The sequence below is a fragment of the Myxocyprinus asiaticus genome, chromosome 9 (assembly GCF_019703515.2).
Source record: "Myxocyprinus asiaticus isolate MX2 ecotype Aquarium Trade chromosome 9, UBuf_Myxa_2, whole genome shotgun sequence".
Classification (NCBI taxonomy): Eukaryota; Metazoa; Chordata; class Actinopteri; order Cypriniformes; family Catostomidae; genus Myxocyprinus; species Myxocyprinus asiaticus.
Genome location: NC_059352.1, coordinates 34,068,501 through 34,095,250, shown reverse-complemented (window position 1 = coordinate 34,095,250; position 26,750 = coordinate 34,068,501). Strand labels below are relative to the sequence as shown.

The 26,750-nt window shown below is 40.0% G+C and overlaps 1 protein-coding gene across 5 annotated transcripts in view; it reads right to left on the bottom strand.

Moving 5' to 3' along the window:
- Positions 1 to 26,750, bottom strand: part of LOC127446054 (mRNA export factor-like) — a 77,313-nt gene that overhangs the window by 17,533 nt on the left and 33,030 nt on the right. For 4 of the 5 annotated variants that reach the window (XM_051706680.1, XM_051706682.1, XM_051706686.1 and 1 more), the window contains 5 exons: positions 23,858 to 23,950; positions 15,702 to 15,788; positions 15,470 to 15,556; positions 12,983 to 13,054; positions 11,108 to 11,215 (listed from right to left, as the gene is read on the bottom strand). In XM_051706680.1, coding sequence (XP_051562640.1) covers positions 11,108 to 11,215; positions 12,983 to 13,054; positions 15,470 to 15,556; positions 15,702 to 15,788; positions 23,858 to 23,950 — 447 coding nt within the window. Of the gene's footprint in view, positions 1 to 11,107; positions 11,216 to 12,982; positions 13,055 to 15,469; positions 15,557 to 15,701; positions 15,789 to 20,043; positions 20,187 to 20,318; positions 21,772 to 23,857; positions 23,951 to 26,750 lie in introns of those variants that run through there. The other variant, XM_051706681.1, reaches the window with a different exon arrangement.

Below are 26,750 nucleotides of genomic sequence, written 5' to 3'. Positions count from 1 at the left end.
CCCCCATTTCAGGAGTGGTGCACGGAGATTGGAAGGGTGGCGGCTTTTGAGGAAGTGTCATTTAGAAGACTGGGTAACTTACATTTGTTTGTTGGGAAATAGGGTAACTATTTTAAGTTTTTGGAGAGCTCTTATGGAGGGGCAGTGGAGAGAGAAGTTTAGTTTTAAATCTGTGTGATTATTATTATTTATTTGTATGTTTTTTTGTGTATGTGTGTGTGTGTGTGTGTGTGTGTGTGTCTATAATCATTTGTGACCACAGGGATGTTTTTCTTTGTTATTTATATGGATCAAAAAATACGTTAATCAGAAATAAATACATTAACTGTTATGAACATGCTTTAAAAAAACACTCTGATGAAGCCATTGTATTATCAAATTAAATAAATAACTGCGTTAAAATATTGTAAATTTAACCACACTACATATATTTAATCTATTTCAAACATTATAACTCATTATCTTTAGCAGCTCTTATGGATTTGCATTTCAACATTTATTGATATACAGTACTTTTTAATTAAAACACAAAATAAGGATTAAAACATACATTATTAAAAACAGGTTGATGCATGCATTCATCGCATCTTTCTCCTCCCTTACACATAGATCATAGCAGTGTCTGAAGTACGTAGTTGTTCAATTCAAAGAGCGCCACTTGTGCTGACACCCTTTGACTCATTCAACCTTTTGTAATTTGTGTTTCGAGCTGATTTATGGATAAATGTCTGCTACAGGCCTCCGTGTGTGGAGAAACTGTGAAATGTGCTTGGATTGGAGTAGAGTATCTACTTTACCAGCCATTTTCAGATCGGCTCAGGGTGAATTAAAGCTCTGAAAACTGTTCTTCCACTGAAACTTGAAGCTGTATACGGTAATGTTCAACATATTTCATGTCCTATCTCTGAAAAGATGTACTTTAAAATACTCTTTCGAACACTCATTTTAAGTGCTGTTTCGGGAACTAGGCAACTACGGCGCATTTAAATACATTTAACTGGAAACTAGCGGGCCGCACTATTTCAAAGCGGAAGTACGTCATGAGGCTCAGTGCAAGTATTCCATTAAATATATAAAAGTATAAAGACCAAATACTATGCAGGCATAATACCAAACAGCAGACCAAATTATTGATTATCATGATGGCGCCACGGATGGCTGCCTCGGTGTGGAGCGCTCCTATTCTTTTGTTGTTTTTGTTTGTCCTGTGTTTAGTAATCTTTTTCCAGTCAGTTTTACCAGAGACGAACTGCTGAACATTCAACAGCATATACCAGTCAATCTTTTACCGGATTTTCAATATTCAGATGTTTTGCTGGACATTTTAGTTGGAGGCGCGGCTGTGTTGTTTGGGAGACGCAGGCAAGGGAGATGAGCAGGCGCGCTGGTCAGGCTCCGTCGGCGTGGATTTTGAACAGCGCTGCTGAGCATTCATCTTGCGAATCTCCGCTCTCTCCCTAACAAAACAGACGACATACATCTCACCCACACAAACAAGGACTTTTCAACCTCTGCTGCCTTGTTCTTCACAGAAACCTGGCTGAGTGAAGCCATTCCGGACAGCGCGTTACATCTGCCGGGCTTTCAGCTGTTCAGAGCGGATCACATCGCGGAGTTAATGGGGAAAACGAGAGGTGGTGGAACATGCTTTTACATCAATGAAAGTTGGTGTACAGATGTAACAACGTTAAAGATGTGCTGTCCTAATTTGGAAGCGCTCTTTATTAACTGTAAACCTTTCTACTCGCCGTGGGAGTTTCCCTCGTTTATTCTGGTGAGTGTTTACATCGCGCCAAACTCGTGTTTGAATGCCGCGCTGCAACAGTTGGCTGATCAAATCACAGACATGGAACAACAATACCTGGACTCAGTTATTATTATTCTTGGGGATTTTAACAAAGCAAACCTCACACGTGAACTGCCCAAATAAAAACAGCACATTACATGCCCAACCAGAGACAGAAATATACTGGATCACTGCTACACAACAATAAAGGATGCATATCGCTCTGTCCCTAGAGCAGCTTTGGGACTATCTGATCACTGTCTGGTTCATCTTTTCCAACCTACAGACAGAAATTAAAATCTGCTAAGCCTGTAGTAAGGACTGTAAAGCGATGGACCAATGAAGCAGAGCTGGAACTACAAGCCTGCTTTGACTGCACTGACTGGAGTGTTTTTGTTCTGCAGACACCAATCTGGATGAGCTCACAGATACTGTAACATCATATCAGTTTCTGTGAGGATATGTGCATTCCTACTAGGACTTATTTAACATTTAACAATGACAAACCATGGTTTACAGCAGAACTCAGGAAGCTTCATCAGGCCAAACAGGATGCTTACAGAGCTGGGGATAAAGTCTTGTACAATCAGGCCAGGAACACACTGAATAAGGGAATCAGAGTGGCTAAAAGAATATACTCTGAGAAGCTGAAAAACAAGTTCTCAGCTAACGACCCTGCATCAGTGTGGAGTGGCATGATACAACTTACGAATTACAGGACTCCTGCCCCCAACCCTGTGGTGGACAAACAACTGGCTGACGACCTGAATGTGTTCTACTGTAGATTTGAAAGGCCAAATCTCACACCCCACACCCGCTCTGACCTTCAATTCACACAAACACCAACACCTCCTGCAACCCCCCTCCTCCCGCTACTCAACCTGCACTTAAGATCTGTGAAGATGATGTGTGTTGTGTCTTTCGAAAACAAAGGATAAGGAAAGCACAGGTTCCAGATGGCATTTCACCTGCATGTCTTAGATCCTGTGCTAACCAGCTGGCCCCCATCTTCACACAGATCTTCAATAGATCACTGGAGCAGTGTGAATTCCCATGCTGCTTCAAACATTCCACTATCATCCCCATCCAAAGAAACCACAAATCACAGGACTTAATGACTACAGACCTGTCACCCTGAATTCTGTGGTCATGAAATCATTTGAGAGACAGGTGTTGGCCCACCTGAAGGACATCACTGGACCCTTTCTAGATCCCCTTCAATTTGCTTAGAGCAAACAGGTCTGTGGAGGATGCAGTCAACATGAGATTGCATCATATCCTGCAACATCTGGACAGACCAGGGACATATGCAAGGATCCTTTTTGTGGACTTCAGTTTGGCTTTCAACACCATCATCCCAGCTATTCTTCAGACTAAATTAAACCAACTCTCTGTTCCCACGTCTATCCGTCAGTGGATTACCAGCTTTCTGAAAGACAGGCAGCAGCTTGTGAGACAGGGGAAATTCACTTCCAGCACCTGTACAATCAGCACTGGTTCCCCCCAGGGATGTGTGCTCTCCCCACTACTCTTCTCCCTCTACACCAACGACTGCATCACCAAGGACCCCTCTGTCAAGCTCCTGAAGTTTGCAGATGACACCACTGTCATCGGCCTCATCCGAGATGACGATGAGTCTGCATACATAAGGGAGGTGAAACAGCTAGCTGTCTGGTGCAGTCAAAACAACCTTGAGCTGAACACGCTCAAAACGGTGGAGATGATTGTGGACTTTAGGAGGACCCCCGAACACTGACCCCCCTCACCATTTTAAACAGCACTGTGGCAGCAGTGGAGTCATTCAGGTTCCTGGGCACTACCATCTCAAAGGACCTGAAGTGGGAGACCCACTTTGACTCAACTGTGAAAAAGGCCCAGCAGAGGTTGTACTTCCTTCGCCAGTTGAGCAAGTTCAACCTGCCACAGGCGATGCTGATACAGTTCTACTCAGAAGTCACCGAGTCTGTCCTCTGCACTTCAGTAACTGTCTGGTTTGGTTCAGCTATGAAATCAGATATCAGAAGACTACAAAGGACAGTTCGGACTGCTGAGAGGATTATTGGTTGTCCCCTGCCCTCCCTTCAAGAACTATACACTTCCAGAGTGAGGAAAAAAGCTGAAAAAAAAAAAATCATCACTCTGGACCCCACTCACCCAGCCCACTACCTTTTTGAAGTGGCCGACGCTTCAGAGCTCTGAGTACCAGAACCGTCAGGCACAGGAAAAAAATTTTCCACCCAGGCTATCCATCTCATGAACAGTTAAAACTGCCCCTTTGAGAAATAATTAATGTGCAATACACAGCTTAGACTTTTTATATTATCCAGCACATTCTACCTCTTCTGTATATAACCGATTTGTATTTAGATTTGCACTACGTATGTGTATGTATGTATGTATGTATGTATGTATATGTATGTACAGTTGTGCTCAATAGATTGCATACCCTGGCAGAAATTGTGAAATTTTGGCATTGATTTTGGAAATATGACTGATCATGCAAGTTTTAAGGATAGTGATAATATGAAGCCATTTATTATCACATAGTTGTTTGGCTCCTTTCTAAATCATAATAACAGAAATCACCCAAATGGCCCTGATCAAAAGTTTACATACCCTTGAATATTTGGCCTTGTTACAGACACACAAGGTGACACACACAGGTTTAAATGGCAATTTAAGGTTAATTTCCCACACCTGTGGCTTTTTAAATTGCAATTATTGTCTGTGTATAAATAGTCAATGCGTTTGTTAGCTCTCATGTGGATGCACTGAGCAGGCTAGATACTGAGCCATGGGGAACAGAAAAGAACTGTCAAAAGACCTGCATAACAAGGTAATGGAACTTTATAAAGATGGAAAAGGATATAAAAAGATATCCAAAGCCTTGAAAATGCCAGTCAGTACTGTTCAATCACTTAAGAAGTGGAAAATTCGGGGATCTCTTGATACCAAGCCAAGGTCAGGTAGACCAAGAAAGATTTCAGCCACAACTGCCAGAAGAATTGTTCGGGATACAAAGAAAAACCCACAGGTAACCTCAGGAGAAATACAGGCTGCTCTGGAAAAAGATGGTGTGGTTGTTTCAAGGAGCACAATACTTGTTGACCCCTCTCCAAACATAACGCTTATGGTTGTGACCATAAAGCTCTATTTTGGTTTCGTCACTCCAAATTACAGTGTGCCAGAAGCTGTGAGGCGTGTCAAGGTGTTGTCGGGCATATTGTAAACTGGCTTTTTTGTGGCATTGGCTTCTTTCTGGCAACTCAACCATGCAGCTCATTTTTGTTCAAGTATCGTCGTATTGTGCTCCTTGAAACAACCACACCGTCTTTTTCCAGAGAAGCCTGTATTTTTCCTGACAAAGCAAAAAACATGACTAACTGCAAATTTATTAAAAAGAAAAAACTAAAATATCACAAGTATTCAGACCCTTTGCTATGACACTTGAAATTTAGCTCAGGTGCATCCCATTTCTCTGGATCATCTTTGAGATGTTTCTACACTTTGACTGGAGTCCACAGGTGACACATTCAATTGATTGGACACGATCTGCAAAAGGCACACACCTGTCTATATAAGGTCTCACAGTTGAAAATGCATAGAGCAAAAACCAAGCCATAAGGTCAAAGGAACTGCCTGCAGAGCTCAGAGACAGGATTGTGTCGAGGCACAGATCTGGGGAAGGCTACAAAAAAATTCAGCTGCATTGAAGTTTCCCAAGAGCACAGAGGCCTCCATAATTCTTAAATGGAAGTTTGGAACAACCAGGACTCTTCCTAGAGCTGGCCGCCACGGCCAAACTGAGCAATCGGTGGAGAAGGGCCTTGGTAAGAGTGGTGACCAAGAACCCTATGGTCACTCTGGTTGAGCTCTAGAGATCATTTGTGGAGATGGGAGAAACTTGCAGAAGGACAACCATCACTGCAACACTCCACCGATCTGGGCTTTATGGCAGAGTGGCCAGATGGAAGCCCCTCCTCAGTGCAAGACACATAAAATGCACCTAAAGGACTCGCAGACTGTGAGAAACAAGATTCTCTGGTCTGATGAAACGAAGATTGAACTGTCTGGCCTCAATTCCAAGCGTCGTGTCTGCACGAAACCAGGCACCGCTCATCACCTGCGCAACACCATCCCAACAGTGAAGCATGGTGGTGGTAGCATCATGCTGTGGGGGTGTTTTTCAGTGGCAGAGACTGGGGGACTGATCAGGGTTGAAGGAAAGCGAACGCAGCAAAATACAAAGATATCCTTAATAAAAACCTTATCCAGAGCACTCAGGACCTCAGACTGGGCCGAAGGTTCACCTTCCAACAAGACAATGACCCTAAGCACACAGCCAAGACAATGCAAAAGTGGCTTAAGGTCAACTTTGTGAATGTCCTTAAGTGGCCCAGCCAGAGCCCAGATTTGAACCCAATCGAACATCTCAGGAGAGACCTGAAAATGGCTGTCCACCGATGGTCCCCATCCAATCTGACAGAGAGGATCTGCAGAGACGAATGGCAGAAAATCCCCAAATCCAGGTGTGCAAAGCTTGCCGCATTATACCCAAAAAGACTTGAGGCTGTAATCCCTGCCAAAGTTGCTTCAACTATGTACCGAGTTAAGGGTCTGAATACTTATGTCAATGTGATTTTTCTGTTTTTTCTTTTTAATAAATTTGCAATGTTATCAAAAATCTGGTTTTTGTAGGGGCCTGGGTAGCTCAGTGGTAAAAGACGCTGGCTACCACCCCTGGAGTTAGCTAGTTCAAATCCCAGGGCGTGCTGAGTGACTCCAGCCAGGCCTCCTAAGCAACCAAATTGGCCCGGTTGCTAGGGAGGTTAAAGTCACATGGGGTAACCTCCTTATGGTCACTATAATGTGGTTCGTTCTCGGTGGGGCGCATGGTGAAGTTGAGCGTGGATGCCGCGGTGGATGGTGTGAAGCCTACACACGCGCTACGTCTCCGTGGCAACGCGCTCAAGCCACGTGATAAGATGCGTAGGTTGATGGTCTCAGACGCAGAGGCAACTGAGATTCATCCTCCGCCATCCGGCTTGAGGTGAATCACTACGCGACCACGAGGACTTTAAAAAATAAAATTTTTTAAAAAAAAAGCGCACTAGGAATTAGGCATTCCAAATTGGGTGAAAAAAATTAAAAAAAAAAAAAATCTTTAATTAAAGCATTTTAGCAAGGCTGCAACATAACAAAATGTGAAAAAAATGAAGGGGTCTGAATACTTTCTGAATGCACTATATGTCCTGGTCCATCCCTGATGCAATACATATATTTGTACCTTTTTAACAAACTTTTTTTGTTAAGTTTTACAAGTAAGGAATATAACTCTTTTGCATGTCTTAGAAGAAATAATAATAAAAATAAAAAAATAAAAAAAGGGCCAATCTTAGCTTTTTTTGATTCTGGCTTTAAAGTATTGAGATAGTATTGAATCGTGAATTCAGCATCATGTATTGAACCGTGAATTCAGTATCATGTTTTGAACCATTGAATTCAGAATTGTGTATTGAACCATGAATTCAGTATTGTGTATTAAACCAAAATCGTGAGTGCATTGTTACACCCCTAATTTCTATGTGTCATAGTGTCTGTGTTTGTCTGCCGCATTCTACATGTTGTTTAAAATTAAATATGGGCGGTATGACGATATTTATTGCAATGGTATAATGTCAACCGGTAGAGAATTTTCTATATTGCGGTATGTAAATATCTGTATGCACTTTGCTCCACATGAATGCATGTGAGACTGATAGTGAGAGACGAACAAACATGGAGAAAGATGAAAACAGAACATCAAGTCAAATGCAAAATGAATTTATTTTTGCATTAAAATGTGCTGTTTTGTCACATTCTTGGATGAGAGCACTCTTTCTGACGCATGTGCACACAGCACATGCTGGGAGAGAGAGAGAGAAAACTCTTGCTGTAATCACATTCTGAGAGAAAATTAGGAGCGTGTTAATAAAACGTGGTGTGAAACTGACCCTCCGCTAGAAGCCACGCTGCCGTTAGTTACTGTTGCTGACACAGTCAAGCATTCCTACGGGCATCCGTACGTCTGCAAACACGAAGAGAGAAGTGATCGCGTAAATTACCTCAGGAATAATTATCTAACGCCTCAACAGTGCATTTATATCTAATAGGCTATTTAGTTGCCAAAAAGGTTTCCAGTACCTAATGGAAGGCTAAATCCAAAACAAATACATGATGGAGCGGTTTGCTTCAGAATCAAAGCAAGCGCACAGACCCTGTTTCCACCTGGTACTAAGATGTGTTTCGGGTAATCCGATCACAAGATGTCAGCCCTAAATACAGGTCTGTATGGGGTCTAAAATGTTTAGTGATTTGATCACAAAAACCACATATGAATGTGGTCAAAAACGCATTTGAGGTGTAAACGCTACAGGTCTGCAACCTGACCCAGGCCTGACGGGACCCGAGAACCTGTCGGGTGTCGGGTTTCGTGTCGGGTTTCGGGTCGGGTAATTTTTCGAAGTAGGACTTCAGGTAGGGTTTGGGTTTGTAAAATAAACAGGCCCACTGAACTCGTTTCGCACACCCGCTCTCACTCAGACACGTGTGAAAGGATGAGTTAGTGACCGTTCACACATCTGCCCTGTTTTACGATTGTTTTCTTTTGTAAACACATGCTAGACAAATGTCTTTGACTGTTGTATCGCGTTTCGCTTCTTCTTCAGCATCTAATGCAGGACAGACACATTTTAAGACACCGTGCCTAGTTAAAAAGAGTTTCAAGTTTCAAAAACGCATGTGTCACTAAGATTCAATGTTCAAGTTCAGGCTGCAAAGAGGTGACCATTACACTGTTTAACATTAATCCATATTGTTCTGCAATAAGCAACGTTTCAGTGCTAAGGAAAAGTTTTTTCCCCCTCTGCTCTAGTGTAGGCTACTGTGGGGCTGCTGTGCCTTGTTAAAACTGTGTGTTTACAATTACAATACTGTTACGGATGTTGCCTATTAAAGAAATGATAAAGACTGAGTGATTTTGGGTTCGGGCTCAAAAATCTGATGGTATCATTCGGGCCAGGAAGGGACACACGGTCTCGGGTTTCATTTTAAGGCCCGTGCATTTACATTTTACATTCACATTTATTCATTTGGAAGACGCTTTTATCCAAAGCGACTTACAAAAGAGGAAAACATAAGAGAATCATCTTAAGGAGATAGTGGTATGAAAAGTGCCGTATTACAAAGTTTCACTAGCATCAGAATAGTATTCAAAACAGAATAAAGTGCAACAGGAATTTTTTTATTTTTATTGACTGGTTAAGTGCTCATGGAAAAGATGTGTTTTTAGTCGTTTTCTGAAGACAGAGTGAGTCAGCTTCACGGTTGGAGTTGGGAAGGTCGTTCCACCAACGTGTTATGATGAAGCTGAATGTCCGGGAAAGTGTTTTGGTGCCTCTTTGGGTTGGTACAACAAGGCGACGTTCCTTAGCCGACTGCAGGCTTCTAGCGGTCGCGTAGCTCTGCATAAATGATTTTATGTATTTTAGGTATGCCGTGCAGACCTCTAGTAAATGCTAATCTGTCCTGTATGTGTCCTTGCAGCAGTAACGTGGCACCCCACACCTGTCAATCAACCACTGCGCTAAAACAAGAGTTTAAACTTTGCAGGTTATGGGCGGCTTTAAAAGGAAATAACCGTCCGATTGAAAAATAATAATAAAACAGGTACATACACAATCACTTCACAGATCACTTCTTTAGCGTGTCTGATATCAAGTCAGATGAGAAGCATGGACACCTGAAGCTCCTTTAATACAGGTAAAACACTAAAATAACAATTCTGCTTGACATGTTGCATTTGTGCTTTGGTTAAATTTCAACTGCATCTGTGAGAAACAGATCACTGTTTTTTTGTGCTTTCTTCATCTTTTTTGACTTTGTTGCACTTTAAAATCATGCAGCACCACAATGACATAGTGATTGATGTATGTTGTCATGAAACAGAGACCCTCCCCTCCAAATCAGAACACAAGTGGTCACAGGAGACGCATTTAAGCAACCAGGTGTAAACAGCGATGTGTCTCACATTACCACATGTGATCGGATCGTAATAAGAGTAGATAAAACAGATCAAATATTATTTTTAATATTTACTGATAGTTTATTTTTCATTGCAAAGCACTTGACAGGTCTAACATTAGGCTACTTTGGACATGGTTTTATCATTCCAAAAAGGAACTTTCATACTTTTTTCAGAAGTTCTTGAATGCATTCCTACACGTCCATAAAAATGTGCAGGCCATATCATCATATACTGTATACTGTTATCGTCAAAAAATAATAAAAAATAAATAAATAAATCACTATAAAATTTTTGGCCTATTTCACTTACCCTTATCACATGATTTTCCATACTCTATGCATGTGTAATTAAGCTTGAACCGTTTACGCGATTCAAGTTTTCGTCCAACAACTGACTAGTCAGTTAGTGTGGTTGACTATTAACATCAATATTTTTAGTAGTGGTGGTTTTAATGGGAGATGCAATTCTCTGATCAATTGAGACAACTTCTTGGAGAGCATTTTTGTGTGATTATAGCCTGCTGTGCTTAAAATTGAATAATAGTCAGCACAGTAAAACACTCTACAAGAAGTTTAGTCTCTTTAATGCTTTAGGTTTAGTCCATTTATGCACTGCTGCTGTTAAAGCCATCAATGCGCTGCATCTACACATTACAAGATGATTACTGTCGGGCGTTAAATTATCTGCTATGAGTGATGTTTTCATATTTAGAAGTCGTTGGCTGATTCTGTCTGACACTGCTGACTGCTTAATTAAATTGTTGCAGTAAAAAAGGTTTAAACTGATTGATATCATAAACTATATGTCTACCCGCAATATTACCTAGCAGTTCTGCACTTTTAACTGCGCAGCGAGGATCACACAGAGTGCTCGGGTTACGTTGAAGTGCGTCATTCTGAGTTCACGATGTGCACAAATGGTTTTGTGCCGCTCTGTACAGGAGCCTTTCTTATTTCTTACTTCTCTTACTTTTGAGAGTTTTGTGCAGTACGATGTTATAATTATTTAGCCTATATTTTTGTTGAATATCTGTTAGTTACCATGTTGAACTGCTGTGCTTAGCATCCATATTTCCCACTATATAGACGTCTGATCGGTGTCACATGAACATGAAGGAGCCTATATTATACATTATCCTTAACACTAAGGACAACAGACATACAAACAATCGAACAACAAGTTGATTATAAAAAAACTGGTAGTTTTACACAACCCTAGTTCAAAGAAGAAGTGTTAAGAAATAAACCAACACTGACCTGATGCTTCAGAGGTGAATCTATACGTCGAAACTCTGAGGGCTGATTTTCCAGCTGGTAAACAATAAGGCCTCGTTCTGCAGTGGCCACTACAGCCATAGGATATACCTATAAAATAATTAAAAATAAAAATTATATATACAGTATATATACTGGTTGCCAAAGTTTGGAATAATGTACAGATTTTGCTCTTATGGAAAGAAATCGGTACTTTTATTCACCAAAGTGGCATTCAACTGATCACAATGTATAGTCAGGACATTAATAACATGAAAAATTACTATTATAATGAAAAACAAATTTCAGAACTCCTTAAACTACTCCAAAGCTGTCAGTTTGTCCAGATATTCAGGTGACATTTCACCCCACACTTCCTGTAGCACTTGCAATAGATGTGGTTGTCTTGTCGGGCACTTCTCACGCACCTTACAGTCTAGCTGATCCCACAAAATCTCAGTGGGTTTAAGATCCATAACACTTTTCCAATTAACTGTTGTCCAGTGTCTGTGTTTCTTTGCCCACTCTAACCTTTTCTTTTTGTTTTTCTGTTTCAAAAGTGGCTTTTTCTTTGCAATTCTTCCCATAAGGCTGCACCCCTGAGTCTTCTCTTTACTGTTATACATGAAACTGGTGTTGAGTGTGTAGAATTCAATAAAGCTGTCAGCTGAGGACATGTGAGATGTCTACTTCTCAAACTAGAGACTCTGATATACTTATCCTCGTTTAGTTGTACATCTGGCCTTCCACATCTCTTTCTGTCCTTGTTAGAGCCAGTTGTCCTTTGTCTCTGAAGACTGTAGTGTACACCTTTGTATGAAATCTTCAGTTTTTTGGCAATTTTTTTTTTTTGCCATTTCTGACCTAATATTGACCTTAAGACATGCCACTCTATTGCATAATGTGGCAACTCAAAAACAAACACAAAAGACAATGTTTAGCTTATATATATATATATATATATATATATAAAAAATTTAACCACTCTCCACTACCTACAAAATTGTAGGGATGCACCGATCCGACAAATGGATCGGTATCGACTACGATAATGATTTTTTAAAAACCGGACTGTGTATCGACTGTGTAACCATAAAAGCACCATTAAAAGTAGTCCATATGACTCATACATTTTATTGAAAGTATCTTACAATAGACAAAAAAAGACAAAACAATAGCTTTTCGAATCTCAAAAGGCTGCATTTAATAAAGAAATACTTAGTCTGCAAGTGCAGTGCACTTCAGTAAATGAGCGGTGCTCTGCTGCGTCTCACACACACAGAGCCAGCGTGGGATGATGCTGCTATTTTCAGGTCTCAGAGTGGCTTGCAATATGTGAGCACTCCACATGAATTTAATTTAAGATGTACATGCTCAATATTCGGTTTGCTTAAATTATTTTTATTATTATTATTATTTTATATTAAATTACAATAATATTTAAGTTGACTTAATTTCCCCAAAAAATAACTATGAAGTCTTGATACAAGTTGAAAGAATTTGCAGAGAGAACTGGCTTCTTTTCTACTGAAGCCTTCACTTTAATTACTTTAAATTTTGCTGTTGCATTATCCAGTAGACCATTTAAAAATAAAGTTTCTCTTAATTTACATTTTTATGTAATCGGTTTTTGTTTTCTCTATTTTATAATAAAATAGTGTAGATGGTTTTGTTTCTTTACATATAAAAGAGTATCCCCAATCTGTTCCACACAGTGAGGTAAAGATATTCTAAACTGATTAAGAAAATAACACTGGTATCGGATAGGAATTGGCCAATACTGAGAGAAAAAATTGTATCGGTGCTTCCCTAAACAACTGTCAATTCCACTTTGCAAAAGATGGGGACAGTGAACCCTCAATCAAACTCCTCCTTTACCACATCTGCACAGTAACACCTCTCTGGCATCTGCAGAGACATCATTGGATTTGGGGAACGCGTATCCCAAAACTGTCAAAACAAAGCAATGGGAAGAGACCATGGTGTTAATCTAGACTCTGTAAATTAAGTAAAATAATGTTGTTCCAAACCCAGATAAATACAAACAATGGCAATGGATAGTGACAAATTTTAAGCTAAATGCCTGGTAAAAGTAGTCCATGTGACTTGTGCGTCATGTTCCAAGGTATACGACTGGTTTTGGTGAGAAACAAACCGATGCGAATTATTTTATAGTGAAAATCTAGAGCTCTCCTGTGCGTGATCATGAATGTATGCGAAACTATGGCGGGTGTGAAGACTTTCACTGTAAAATAACTAAAACTTCAGTTTGTTTCTCACCAACTCTCATCTACTGTATACCTAAGAAGACTTGGAATGTGACTCACAAGTCATATGTACTACTTATGACACTATATTTAGCCTAATAGTTAAATAATCACAATAGGCCATTTTTTATTATAATTATAATAATAATTATTATTATTATTATTAGTAGTAGTAGTAGTAGTAGTAGTAGTATAGTACTGTGCAAACGTTTTTGGCAGTTGCGAAGAATGTTGTATAGTGAGGATTCTATCAAAAATAATGCCATGAACAGTTTTCATTTATCAATTAACATTATACAAAGTGCAGTAATCATAATAAAAATAAAAAAAATCAAATCAATACTTCGTGTGACCACCTATTGCACTTAAAACAGCACCAATTCTCCTAGGTTCACTTGTGCACTGTATTTAGGCTGTCTCAACTGCTTCGGTCTCCATGTAATCCGAGACCGACTCGATGTTGAGATCGGGCTCTGTGGAAGCAAATTTATTTGCAAAAGGAATGTTTGGAAATCTTAAATGTACATTTTCTATTGACACACTAAAGCAGAAGACTGATCAGCCACAACATTAAAACCACTGACAGGTGAAGTGAATAACATTGATTATCTGGTTACAATGGCACCTGTCAAGGGGTGGAATATATTAAGCAGCAAATGAACAGTCAGTTCTTGAATTTCATGTGTTGGAAGCAGAAAAAAATGGGCAAGCGTAAGGATCTGGCGACTTTGACTAGGGCCAAATTGTGATGGCTAGACAACTGGATCAGAGCATCTCCAAAATGGCAGGTCTTGTGGGGTGTTCCCAGTATGCAGTGGTTAGTACCTACCAAAAGTAGTCCAAGAAAGGACAACCGGTGAACCAGCGACAGGGTCATGGGCGCCCAAGGCACATTCATGCACGTAAGGAGCGAAGGCTAGCCCGTCTGGTCCGATCCCACAGAAGAGCTACTGTAGCACAAATTTCTGAAAAACTTAATGCTGGCCATGATAGAAAGGTGTCATAAAACACATTGCATCGCAGCTTGCTGCGTATGGGGCTGCGTAGCCGCAGACCAGTCAGAGTGCCCATGCTGACCCCAGTCCACTGCCGGAAGTGCCTACAATGGGCACGTGAGCGTCAGAACTGGACCATGGAGCAATGGAAGAAGGTGGCCTGGACTGATGAATCACATTTTCTTTTAGATCATGTGGACGGCCAGGTGCGTGCGAGTCATTTACCTGGGGAAGAGATGGCAGCAGGATGCACTATGGGAAGAAGGCAGGCCGGCAGAGGCAGTGTGATGCTCTGGGCAATGTTGTGCTGGGTAACCTTGGGTCCTCGCATTCATGTGGATGCTACTTTGACACGTACCACCTACCTAAAAATTGTTTCATACCCCGTACACCCCTTCATGGCAAAGGTATTCCCTGATGGCAGTGGCCTTTTTCAGCAGGATAATGCGCCCTGCCACACTGCAAAAAATTTTCAGTAATGCTTTGAGGAACATGACAAAGTGTTTAAGGTGTTGACTTGGCTTCCAAATTCCCCAGATCTCAATCCGATTGAGCATCTATGGGATGTGCTGGACCAACAAATCTAATCCATGGAGGCCCCACCTCGCAATTTACAGGACTTAAAGAATCTGCTGCTAATGTCTTGGTGCCGGATACCACAAGACACCTTCAGAGGTCTTGTTTAGTCCATGCTTCGACAGGTCAGAACTGTTTTGGTGGCACAAGGGGGACCTACATGATATTGGGCAGGTGGTTTTAATGTTGTGGCTGATCGGTGTATAAAATAGCCATCAAGACTTAACATTTAAGACCTCTTCAAATGACTTTTTTTTTTTTTTTTTACCATTTAAGACGCCATAAATCTAATCTTAAATTTTGAATTCAAGATATTTTAAGACTTTTTATATATGGAAAAGGGAACCATTTTTTAAGTTTTAAAGTGAGTCACTATCAACTGCCATTGTTTGGAAATCAGCAAATGGGACATCATTTAAAATTCCTCTTATGTTCCACAGAAGTTAGTCATTTGTGTTTGGAACAACATGACAATATTGATTTTTGGGTGAACTATTCCTTTTTGGGTAGTTAAGGTGTTTCAGTACCTTCAGTGTTTTGTCCCAGCTGCCAGTCATTATACAGCTGTAGTTTGGGGCTTTTATCCAGTGAATTGTCCTGATTGGGCCATCATGCTGGCAGAAGAAATAGAAAAAATAGAAAAAATAATATTGTAAACCAATACAAATGGTACTAAATACAATGAGTTTTGAATCTAATCCAATAAATTAATTGGTATGCTATAATGAAAGCATGTCAGTGTAATAATTAACAGCTTACTTGGGCTATCTGGGTGGCCTGATTGCTGTTCAGATCCCACATCTTAGCAGTTTTGTCACATGAGGCTGTAAAGACTTTACTGCCATCCTGTTTTTAAAAAAACACCACAACAACACAAGACAATGTATCATGATTTTAACAGGTAAATGACAAGCAGATCTCTATAATATTAACATGAATATTTCTCATGGAATAGAAGCACCTATGGTCCTTATACTTGTCAAGGAATTTAGAACTATTAAACTAGGTGGCTCCCCTTCAATGTGGGTCTGATGTTCCTGCAAGGGCTGCTAGGATCACTGTGAAAACCAGTAACAATGGATCTAATACTTCACTATACTCATGACTTGCTATTATTTCATTAATTTATTTCAGGTTTTCGCAAGGTCTTATAAGTTGATGCCTTTAGGTGCACATCACCGTGGTGCCACTTCTTCATCCTAGAGACATATTAATTTTCCATTTTTTAGAGACTTTAGGATCGTTACAGCACTGGAATATTCACAAAAGAGTTTAATTTCTATTCCGTGTTCACTGACGCAGTTTTTAAAGTTTGATCCACAACAAACAAGTAATTTGCGGGAATGAATTGAGAATCTGTCATCCATCAGCAGAATCATCTATCAAACTATATATGCCCTTTCCAGACCACACACCGGACAATTCATACTGTATGTTTTCCTGTGCATGCATGCTCACTGCAGAGAAAAAAAGGTATCATTCACAGCCAGTGCGGGGCCACATGGTGTAGCTGATACAGTAGATGGGAAGCTACGCACATTTGTTTCACTCACCAACACAGGATAAAGAAGTGTTCATCAACTGAAAAGTCTCTCTCTCTCTCTCTCTCACACATATATATATATATATATATATATACACACACACACAAACTCAGCAAAAAAATAGAAACGTCCTCCCACTTTCAACTACTTTTATTTTCAGCAAACTTAACATGTGTAAATATCTGTATGAACAGAAAAAGATTCAACAACTAAGACATAAACTGAACAAGTTTCACAGACATGTGACAAACAGAAATGGAATAATGTGTTCCTGAACAAAGGGGGGGGGGTCAAAATCAAAAGTAACAGTCAGTATCTGGTGTGGCCACCAGCTGCATTAAGTACTGCAGTGCATCTCCTCCTCATGGACTGCACCAGATTTGCCAGTTCTTGCTGTGAGGTGTTATCCCACTCTTCCACCAAGGCATTTGCAAGTTCCACGACATTTCTTGGGGGGAAATGGCCCTAGCCCTCACCTTCCGATCCAACAGGTCCCAGACGTGCTTAATGGGATTGAGATCCGGGCTCTTCGCTGGCCATGGCAGAACACTGACATTCCTGTTTTGCAGGAAATCACACACAGAACGATCAGTATGACATTGACAGTAACGACTGGTGACATTGTCATGCTGAGCCTGCAGGAAGGGTACCACATGAGGGAGGAGGATGTCTTCCCTGTAACGCACAGCGTTGAGATTGCCTGCAATGACAACAAGCTCAGTCCAATGATGCTGTGATACACCACCCCAGACCATGACAGACCCTCCACTTCCAAATCGATCCCGCTCCAGAGTACAGGCCCTGGTGTAACAGTCATTCCTTCAATGATAAACGCGAGTCCAACCATCACCCCTGGTGAGACAAAACCACGACACGTCAGTGAAGAGCAATTTTTGCCAGTCCGGTCCAGCGAAGGTGGGTTTGTGCCCATAGGCGACGTTGTTGCTGGTGACGTCTGGTAAGGACCTGCCTTACAACAGGCCTACAAGCCCTTAGTCCAGCCTCTCTCAGCCTATTGCGGACAGTCTGAGCACTGATGGAGGGATTGTGAGTTCCTGGTGTAACTTGGGCAGTTGTTGTTGCCATCCTGTACCTGTCCCGCAGGTGTGATATTCGGATGTACCGATCCTGTGCAGGTGTTGTTACACGTGGTCTGCCACTGCGAGGACGATCAGCTGTCCTGCGTCTCGCAGTATGGACATTGCAATTTATTGCCCTGGCCACATCTGCAGTCCTCATGCCTCCATGCAGCATGCCTAAGGCATGTTCACACAGATGAGCAGGGACCCTGGGCATCCTTCTTTTGGTGTTTTTCAGAGTCAGTAGAAAGGTCTCTTTAGTGTCTTAAGTTTTTATAACTGTGACCTTAATTGCCTACCATCTGTAAGCTGTTAGTGTCTTAACAACCGTTCCACAGGTGCATGTTCATTAATTGTTTATGGTTCATTGAACAAGCATGGAAAACATTGTTTTAACCCTTTACAATAAAGATCTGTAAAGTCATTTGGATTTTTACAAAATTAACTTTAAAATAGTGTCCTGAAAAATGGACATTTCTTTTTTTGCTGAGTTTGTTTATATATATATATATATATATATATATATTACACACACACACATATACACAGACATATACACAGACATATACACAGACACAGCCAAAAGTTTGGAATAATGTACAGATTTTGCTATTATGGAAAGAAATTGGTACTTTTATTCACCAAAGTGGCATTCAACTGATCACAATGTATAGTCAGGACATTAATAACGTGAAAAATTACAATTACAATTTGAAACATTTTTCAGAACTTCTTAAACCACTCCAAAGAGTTCTCATCAAAAAATCCTCCATGTGCAGCAATGACAGCTTTGCAGATCCTTGGCATTATAGCTGTCAGTTTGTCCAGATACTCAGGTGACATTTCACCCCACGCTTCCTGTAGCACTTGCCATAGATGTGACTGTCTTGTCGGGCACTTCTCATGCACCTTACAATCTAGCTAATCCCACAAAACTCAATGGGGTTAAGATCCATAACATCCAATTATCTGTTGTCCAATGTCTGTTTCTTTGCCCACTCTAACCTTTTCTTTTTGTTTTCTGTTCAAAAGTGGCTTTTTCCTTTGCAATTCTTCCATAAGGCCTGCACCCCTGAGTCTTCTCTTTACTGTTATACAGGAAACTGGTGTTGAGCGGTTAGAATTCAATGAAGCTGTGTGTTCAATGAGGACATGTGAGGCATCTATTTCTCAAACTAGTCACTGATGTACTTATCCTCTTGTTGAGTTGTACCTCTGGGCCTTCCACATCTCTTTCTGTCCTTGTTAGAGCCAGTTGTCCTTTGTCTTTGAAGACTGTAGTGTACACCTTTGTATGAAATCTTCAGTTTATTTGGCAATTTCAAGCACTGTATAGCCTTCATTCCTCAAAACAATGATTGATGAGTTTCTAGAGAAAGCAGTTTCTTTTTTGCCATTTTTGACCTAATATTGACCTTAAGACATGCCAATCTATTGCATACTGTGGCAACTCAAAAACAAACACAAAAGACAATGTTAAGCTTGATTTAACGAACCAAATATCTTTCAACTGTTTGATATATAGTTATCATGATGGCCGCCTCGATGTGGAGCGCTCCTACTGTGTGTGTGTGTGTGTGTGTGTGTGTGTGTGTATATATATATATATATAGTCTATTGTGTATTCTATATATACTTTTTTATACTCTTATAGTCTTGTCGCTGTTTTGTATTGTTGTGTACTGGAAGCTCCTGTCACCAAGACAAATTCCTTGTATGTGTAAGCATACTTGGCAATAAAGCTCATTCTGATATCATGGCAAGTGATTTTCTAGTACCAAATTAGCAATTTAGCATCATTACTCAAGGATAAAGTGTTGGAGTGATGGCTGCTGGAAATGGGGCCTGTCTAGATTTGATCAAATATGACTTTTTTCAAATAGTGATGGTGCTGTTTTTTTTACATCATTAATCTCCTGACTATACTTTGTGATCAGATGAATGCCGCTTTGGTGAATTAAAGTACCAATTTCCTTCCGAAACAGCAAAATCTGTACATTATTCCAAACTTTTGGCCGTCAGTGTATATATATATATATATATATATATATATATATATATATATATATATATATATATATATACACACACACACACACACACACACACACACACAGTTGAAGTCAGAAGTTTACATACACTTAGGTTGAAGTCATTAAAACTCTTTTTTTTTTAACCACTCCACAGATTTTATATTAGCAAACTATAGTTTTGTTAAGTCATTTAGGACATCTACTTTGTGCATGACACAAGTAATTTTTCCAACAATTGTTTACAGACAGATTGTTTCACTTTTAGTTGACTATATCACAGTTCCAGTTGGTCAGAAGTTTACATACACCAAGTTAACTGTGCCTTTAAGAAGCTTGGAAAATTCCAGAAAATTATGTCAAGCATTTAGGCAATTAGCCAGTTAGCTTCTGATAGGCTAATTGGAGTCAATTGGAGGTGTGCCTCTGGATGTATTTTAAGGCCTACCTTCAAACTCAGTGGCTCTTTGTTTGACATCATGGGAAAATCAACAGAAATCAGCAAAGACCTCAGAAAAAAAGTTGTGGATATCCACAATTCTGGTTCATCCTTGGGAGCAATTTCCAAACACCTGAAGGTACCACGTTCATCTGTACAAACAATAGAACGCAAGTATAAACACCATGGGACCACGCAGCCATCATACCGCTCAGGAAGGAGATGCATTCTGTCTCCTAGAGATGAATGTTTGGAAGTGCACATGGGGACAAAACAAATCTTACTTTTTGGAGAAATGTCCTCTGGTCTGATGAAACAAAAACTGAACTGCTTGGCCATAATGACCATCGCTATGTTTGTTGGAAAAAGGGTGAGGCTTGGAAGCCGAAGAACACTATCCCAACCGTGAAGCATGGGGGTGGCAGCATCATGTTGTGGGGGTGCTTTGCTGCAGGAGGGACTAGTGTACTTCACAAAATAGATGGCATCACGAGGAAGGAAAATTATATGGATATATTGAAGCAACATCTCAAGACATCAGCCAGGAAGATAAAGCTCGGTCACAAATGGGTCTTCCAAATGGACAAAGACCCCAAGCATATCTCCAAAGTTGTGACACAATAGGTTAGAGACTTGAGAGACCTGAGAAACCTGTAGGGTTGCAGGGGATGGGATGGTGTGTGTTTGTGGGTTGACACACTGCTGGTGTTTTGTTGTGTTTGCGATGTGTTCAGGAGTAGAGGTTTTGAATGTTTGTGTCCTGGCTCACTGTTGCTGTTGTTCTGTGGATGTGATGTGTTCATTGCTTGTGTGTAGTTGTTGTCTCACCTCTTCCAGTTGTTTCTCCAGTATACTGCTGTGTTGATCTCTCTTGATCAGCTCCTCTCTCACCCTCCTCAGCTCATCTCGCAGCTCCTGGTTGTTCTCCTCCAGCTGTCTGATAGCAGAGCTGTTGAAGTTGGTGTATGATGATGTGCCTGGTTTTGGACCTGGCAAAGGCTGTTGGTATTTTCCTCTTTAAACAGGAAGTAGTCCTGCTCCAGCTCAGCAATATTGTCTCTCAAGGCCTTGATCTTTGGAGATGCAGGAGAAACAGGGTGTCTCTCTGCTACAGGGGTGCTCGAGTGGAGGTCAATGTTTGTGGCTGTTGTGTTGTAGGACTCTACACTGCTCTTCACCTCAGGATCTTTCTTGGGTTCTGACCCCTGGACCATGACTGTATTATTGTAATACAAGTTCACAGTCAGCTTTATCTCTTTATCACCTTCTAGAGTAAGTTGTCTGCCTTTACTGATGCCACCTTTTCTGCTGCATTTCATGGCAGTTATGAGAGTGCTGTGCCAGGGTGATGACTGGTCAGTGAAGAATAGCAGGTTACACTGGACTCTGTTGGGTTCTGGTCCACTGTAATCAGACGTAGTATCTCTGGGTTCTCTCTCAGAATCATCTCTTTCATCTTCTTATCTTTGTTTGATTTAACTTCTTCTGGATATATTATTTACAGCTCCTCTTCATTTTTGAAAAATGCTACTGCCTTAGGCAGGCATCAGTGATGATCTGGGGGTGCTTCAGCAAGGCTGGAACTGGGCAGAGTCATCTTTGTGAAGGATGCATGAATCAAGCCACATACAAGGTTATCCTGGAAGAAAACTTGCTTCCTTCTGCTCTGACAATGTTCCCCAACTCTGGGGATTGGTTTTTCAAAAATGTTCATTTTACTCAAACACATACCTTTAAATAGTAAATCCAGAGAAATTGATAATTTTGCAGTGGTCTCATAATTTTTTTCCATACGCATGCTCAAGATGATAGATGGTCCGTCTATGAGGAATTTGCTGACAAATTGTGCTTCCCTGCCTACCAATCAATTTGGGTGATTTAAAAGAGCGCGCTCATAAAACGTGACATCATAGCAATGAGTTAATCTCCGCCTTACTCTTACATTAAGATTTCCTTAGTAAAACTTGTTCTTAGCAGTTTTGTTAATATGTTTTAAACAAAATCATCTAGGAACTCTTTGGAGATCTCCTAATGGTGAGATAAAAATCTTTGTGAATACGGGCCCTTGCTTCTAGCGTTGCGAGAGGCATCGCAGAATCACTCTCTGGAGCATGCAGGTACACGCGCGTCAATCAGGCTTCTCCACGATATACGCACTCCAGAGTGGATCACCATATTTACACAAGCCATCTAAATTCTACTGAGTTGTTGTTTTACTATAAAGCTACAAACGTTTTTATTATTATTATTATTTTTTTTTTTTTTTACTACAAATGGCTAGACAGTCTCTGCTTTCAAAAGAGCACTGAGGAAAATGGTTACACTGTGCGATGCATCAGCATCAATTACAAGGCTGTTTAAACTACACATCACCTTAACTAAAATGTATCACAAACTGTGACAGAAATTTCATATTTAATGATCTCCGAGGCTTTTATTTGATTATTTTATTTGCAGAATGTAGAATAAAGGACTTTAAAGTATGGACCTGCAAGAATTATGGACAAAGTTGGCCTTATGTGTAATGTTCTGTTCTAATGAGTTTCGATAAGAGGAAACAAACTGATCATGTTTGTTTCAGATATTCATAGAGATGACTAAATCATAAACAGCTGAATTAAAAGAATGAATATCTGTTGAGTAAGAACAAACATTGTCACTAAAAGCACAATCCCACATCAGTAAGGTGCTGTATTCATGTACAATCAGAATATTATAACTAGGCCTAATTAGATTATTTTCGTCATAGCACTTTGAAGTTAAATTCCAAATGTTCCAGATGATCAAAAATAACTTGCAGTATATACAATCTAAACAAGATATGCAACAACATAATGGCTTGAAATATTAATTGCAATTATGTAAAATATAACAACTTTGCATGTGTGAATGACCATATATGCCAGACACCACTGAAGACCCAGGAGAACCTGAACTGTGATAATTATTTTATTAATTAATCAGCATATCATGTAATAGATTCAATTAAAAATTAATAGATTGACAGCCCTAATTAAAATAAAGCCATTTGTAGGCACATATCAAGTAATTGAGTAAAATTAATAAGTGTATTTACTGTTAACTGTTATAAGTTTTTTTTTTTTTTTTTTTTAAACCCAACCCATTGTTAGTCAAATTTTCAAAGCCTCAGAATCTAGGAGTATCAACATATTAAAATACTAAATTAATTTTGAGATTCTATATATTTTTTTGAATCTATGTTGTTTGCCTGCTTCATGATTTTAACTAATTTCAGCATTTAAATGTACCTATCATATTAAAATACAACATATTTTAAACAATTTGAAGTCATCTTGTTGACCCATTGGAAGTTTGCAGAGACCCCCTAGTTGAGAAACACTGGCCTAGATTACAGTTACAGAAACAATGGATTCCAAAACATTGCAAGTGTTGCATTGAATGCATGTGTAAAGTAGTGCCTTTTCTCTACAGACAAAGCACAATATACATGTGGCATATACATGGTGCACTATCATAGTAACATTCTACTTTTTCACTGTTTAGACTGGATGTGATAATGGAGAATGAGTGCTGTGAAAGTTGGTGGCATGTCTAAAATTGCATCATTGTGGTGGCACTGTTTTTTGTTGCTTTAAAGCCATTTAAAGGTCATTGTCTAATCAATTCAAGAAGGTCAGAAACACTTATCTGATTTTTATCATTTATTACAGTAATTACATTATTAAAAATATTTACACTAATAAAAAAATAAAAAAAGATTCCCTGCAGAGCCTCACACACCAGGGAGCGATCTTTTTTTTTTTTTTTTTTTTTACACAGTGTGTCTGACAACACTACTTACGTCACTCCAGCACACATCCAGCACTGGGCCTGTGTGCATCTGCTGGGCTTTAGGGACAGTTTGACCATTATCTTGAACCTCCCAGCACCGCACCTGTGTTCAGATGAAAACAATACTTTACATATATCTGTTAAAGCAGGGGTTAGCAACCTATGGCACAACCACTGGTTCACAAGCAACAGTGAGATAGCAATATATACAGTATATATACATACAGTATATACATACAGTTGAAGTCAGAAGTTTACATACACTTAGGTTGAAGTCATTAAAACTCATTTTTTAACCACTCCACAGATTTCATATTAGCAAACTATAGTTTTGCCAAGTTGTTTAGGACATCTACTTTGTGCATGACAAGTAATTTTTCCAACAATTGTTTACAGACAAATTGTTTCACTTTTAATTGACTATATCACAGTTCCAGTTGGTCAGAAGTTTACATACACCAAGTTAACTGTGCCTTTAAGAAGCTTGGAAAATTCCAGAAAATTATGTCAAGCCTTTAGGCAATTAGCCAGTTAGCTTCTGATTGGCTAACTGGAGTCAATTGGAGGTGTACCTGTGGATGTATTTTAAGCCCTACCTTCAAACTCAGTGCCTCTTTGCTTGACATCATGGGAAAATCAACAGAAATCAGCCAAGACCTCAGAAAAAAAAAAATTGTGGAACTCCACAAGTCTGGTTCATCCTTGGGAGCAATTTCCAAATGCCTGAAAGTACCACATTCATCTGTACAAACAATAGTACACAAGTATAATCACCATGGGACCACGCAGCCATCATACCACTCAGAAAGGAGACGCATTCTGTCTCCTAGAGAGGAACGTAGTTTGGTGCAAAAAGTGTAAATCAATCCCAGAACAACAGCAAAGGACCTTGTGAAGATGCTGGAAGAAACAGGTAAACAAGTATCTATATCCACAGTAAAACGAGCCATATATCGACATAACCTGAAAGGCTGCTCAGCAAGGAAGAAACCACTGCTCCAAAACTGCCATTAAAAAGCCAGACTACAGTTTGCAAGTGCACATGGGGACAAAGATCTTACTTTTTGGAGAAATGTCCTCTGATCTGATGAAACAAATATCTAACTGTTTGGCCATAATGACCATCGTTATGCTTGTAGGAAAAAGGGTGAGTCTTGCAAGCCGAAGAACACCATCCCAACCATGAAGCATGGGGGTGCAGCATCATGTTGTGGGGGTGCTTTGCTGCAGGAGGGACTGGTGCATTTCACAAAATAGATAGCATCATGAGGAAGGAAAATGATGTGGATATATTGAAGCAACATCAGCCAGGAAGTTAAAGCCCGGTTACAAATGGGTTTACCAAATGGACAACCCCAAGCATACCTCCAAAGTTTTGGCAAAATGGCTTAAGGACAACAAAGTCAAGGTATTGAAGTGGCCATCACAAAGCCCTGGCCTCAGTTCGATAGAAAATGTGTGGGCAGAACTGAAAAAGGTGCGAACAAGGAGGCCTACAAACCTGACTCAATTACACCAGTTCTGTCTGGAGGAATGGGCCAAAATTTATTGTGAGAAGCTTGTGGAAGGCTACCCAAAACGTTTGACCCAAGTTTAACAATTTAAAGGCAATGCTACCAAATACCAACAAAGTGATGTAAACTTCTGACCCACTGGGAAATTGATGAAAGAAATAAAAGCTGAAATATATCATTCTTATTCTGACATTTCACTTCTTAAAATAGTGACACTAACTGACCTAAGACAGGGAATGTTTTCTATGATTAAATGTCAGGAATTCTGAAAAACTGAGTTTAAATTAATTTGGCTTAATATGCATGTAAACTTCTGACTTCAACTAGGTGTATATTATATTTTATTTTTTATTTTTATGAAGTCTCTTGCTCCATGCCAATCTACCTCTTGATGTAATCCTTTCTCATAATCACAAAGTGTGTTTTATGTAGATATAATGGGAAGCATAATCACACGATGGGAAGTGATTATGGGAAGCATAACCACACGATTTTTGGTCGGATTTTGTTGTCTCAGACAATTTCGGAGGTCTGCGACAAACGTCGGATTGCCGCCAAATCGGTGCTCACTACGGACGTTGATGCTCATTAAGTATGACCAGATCAGCGTCGTGATCTGAGCCAGTTTTGAGCAGTCACAGATGCTGGGATATAAATTTGATCATAATTATGTTTTATTGTTAACCAAAAGTCAACAGTTCCGGCTGACTTCCTGTTCCGGTTGCTGCCGGCACGCTGCACGAGTGTTTGTAGCTTGATAGCCTGCATAGCATTGCTTCTTATGTGTTCATCGTTTTATCCTTTGCCATTTAACATTTGCTTTGGGTTTTTCCGCTTTTCTGCTGTTCCAACTGCGTGTTTTTTACCGAGTGCACCCGTTTTCTCTCTTTTTCTTTTCTTGCTTGTCTACATCTCGCATCTCGACTGTGTGCATTCGTTTTCTCCACTGTGTTTTACACGGATTATTGCATCAATCTCAAATATCTGCTGATCAGGAGCCACATCGATCTCAAACCCTCACCACTCAAGAACAACCATAACAACAACAAACAACTATGGTAAGTCATGGCATCCAATCACATTATTTCTACCTGCATTGCATGCCACGTTTACTATAGCTTCTTCCATCAGCAGTGAGGGATTCACATGTGATAAATGTAAGGAATTAATCAGGCTGACGGAGAAGGTTAATGAGTTAGCGACATGCATCCGAACACTATAATGTGTCAGACACTGTAATATGCTCTGGTCAACCTCCCTGCTCGTCATGGTGAATAGATTTATAATAGACTAGTGTCACTGAACGGCTGGATGTCTGAGTGATGTCCGGAGAATAGCACAGAATTTAAAGAAAATTGGAAGAGTTTTTGGGGTAGACCTAACCTGCTA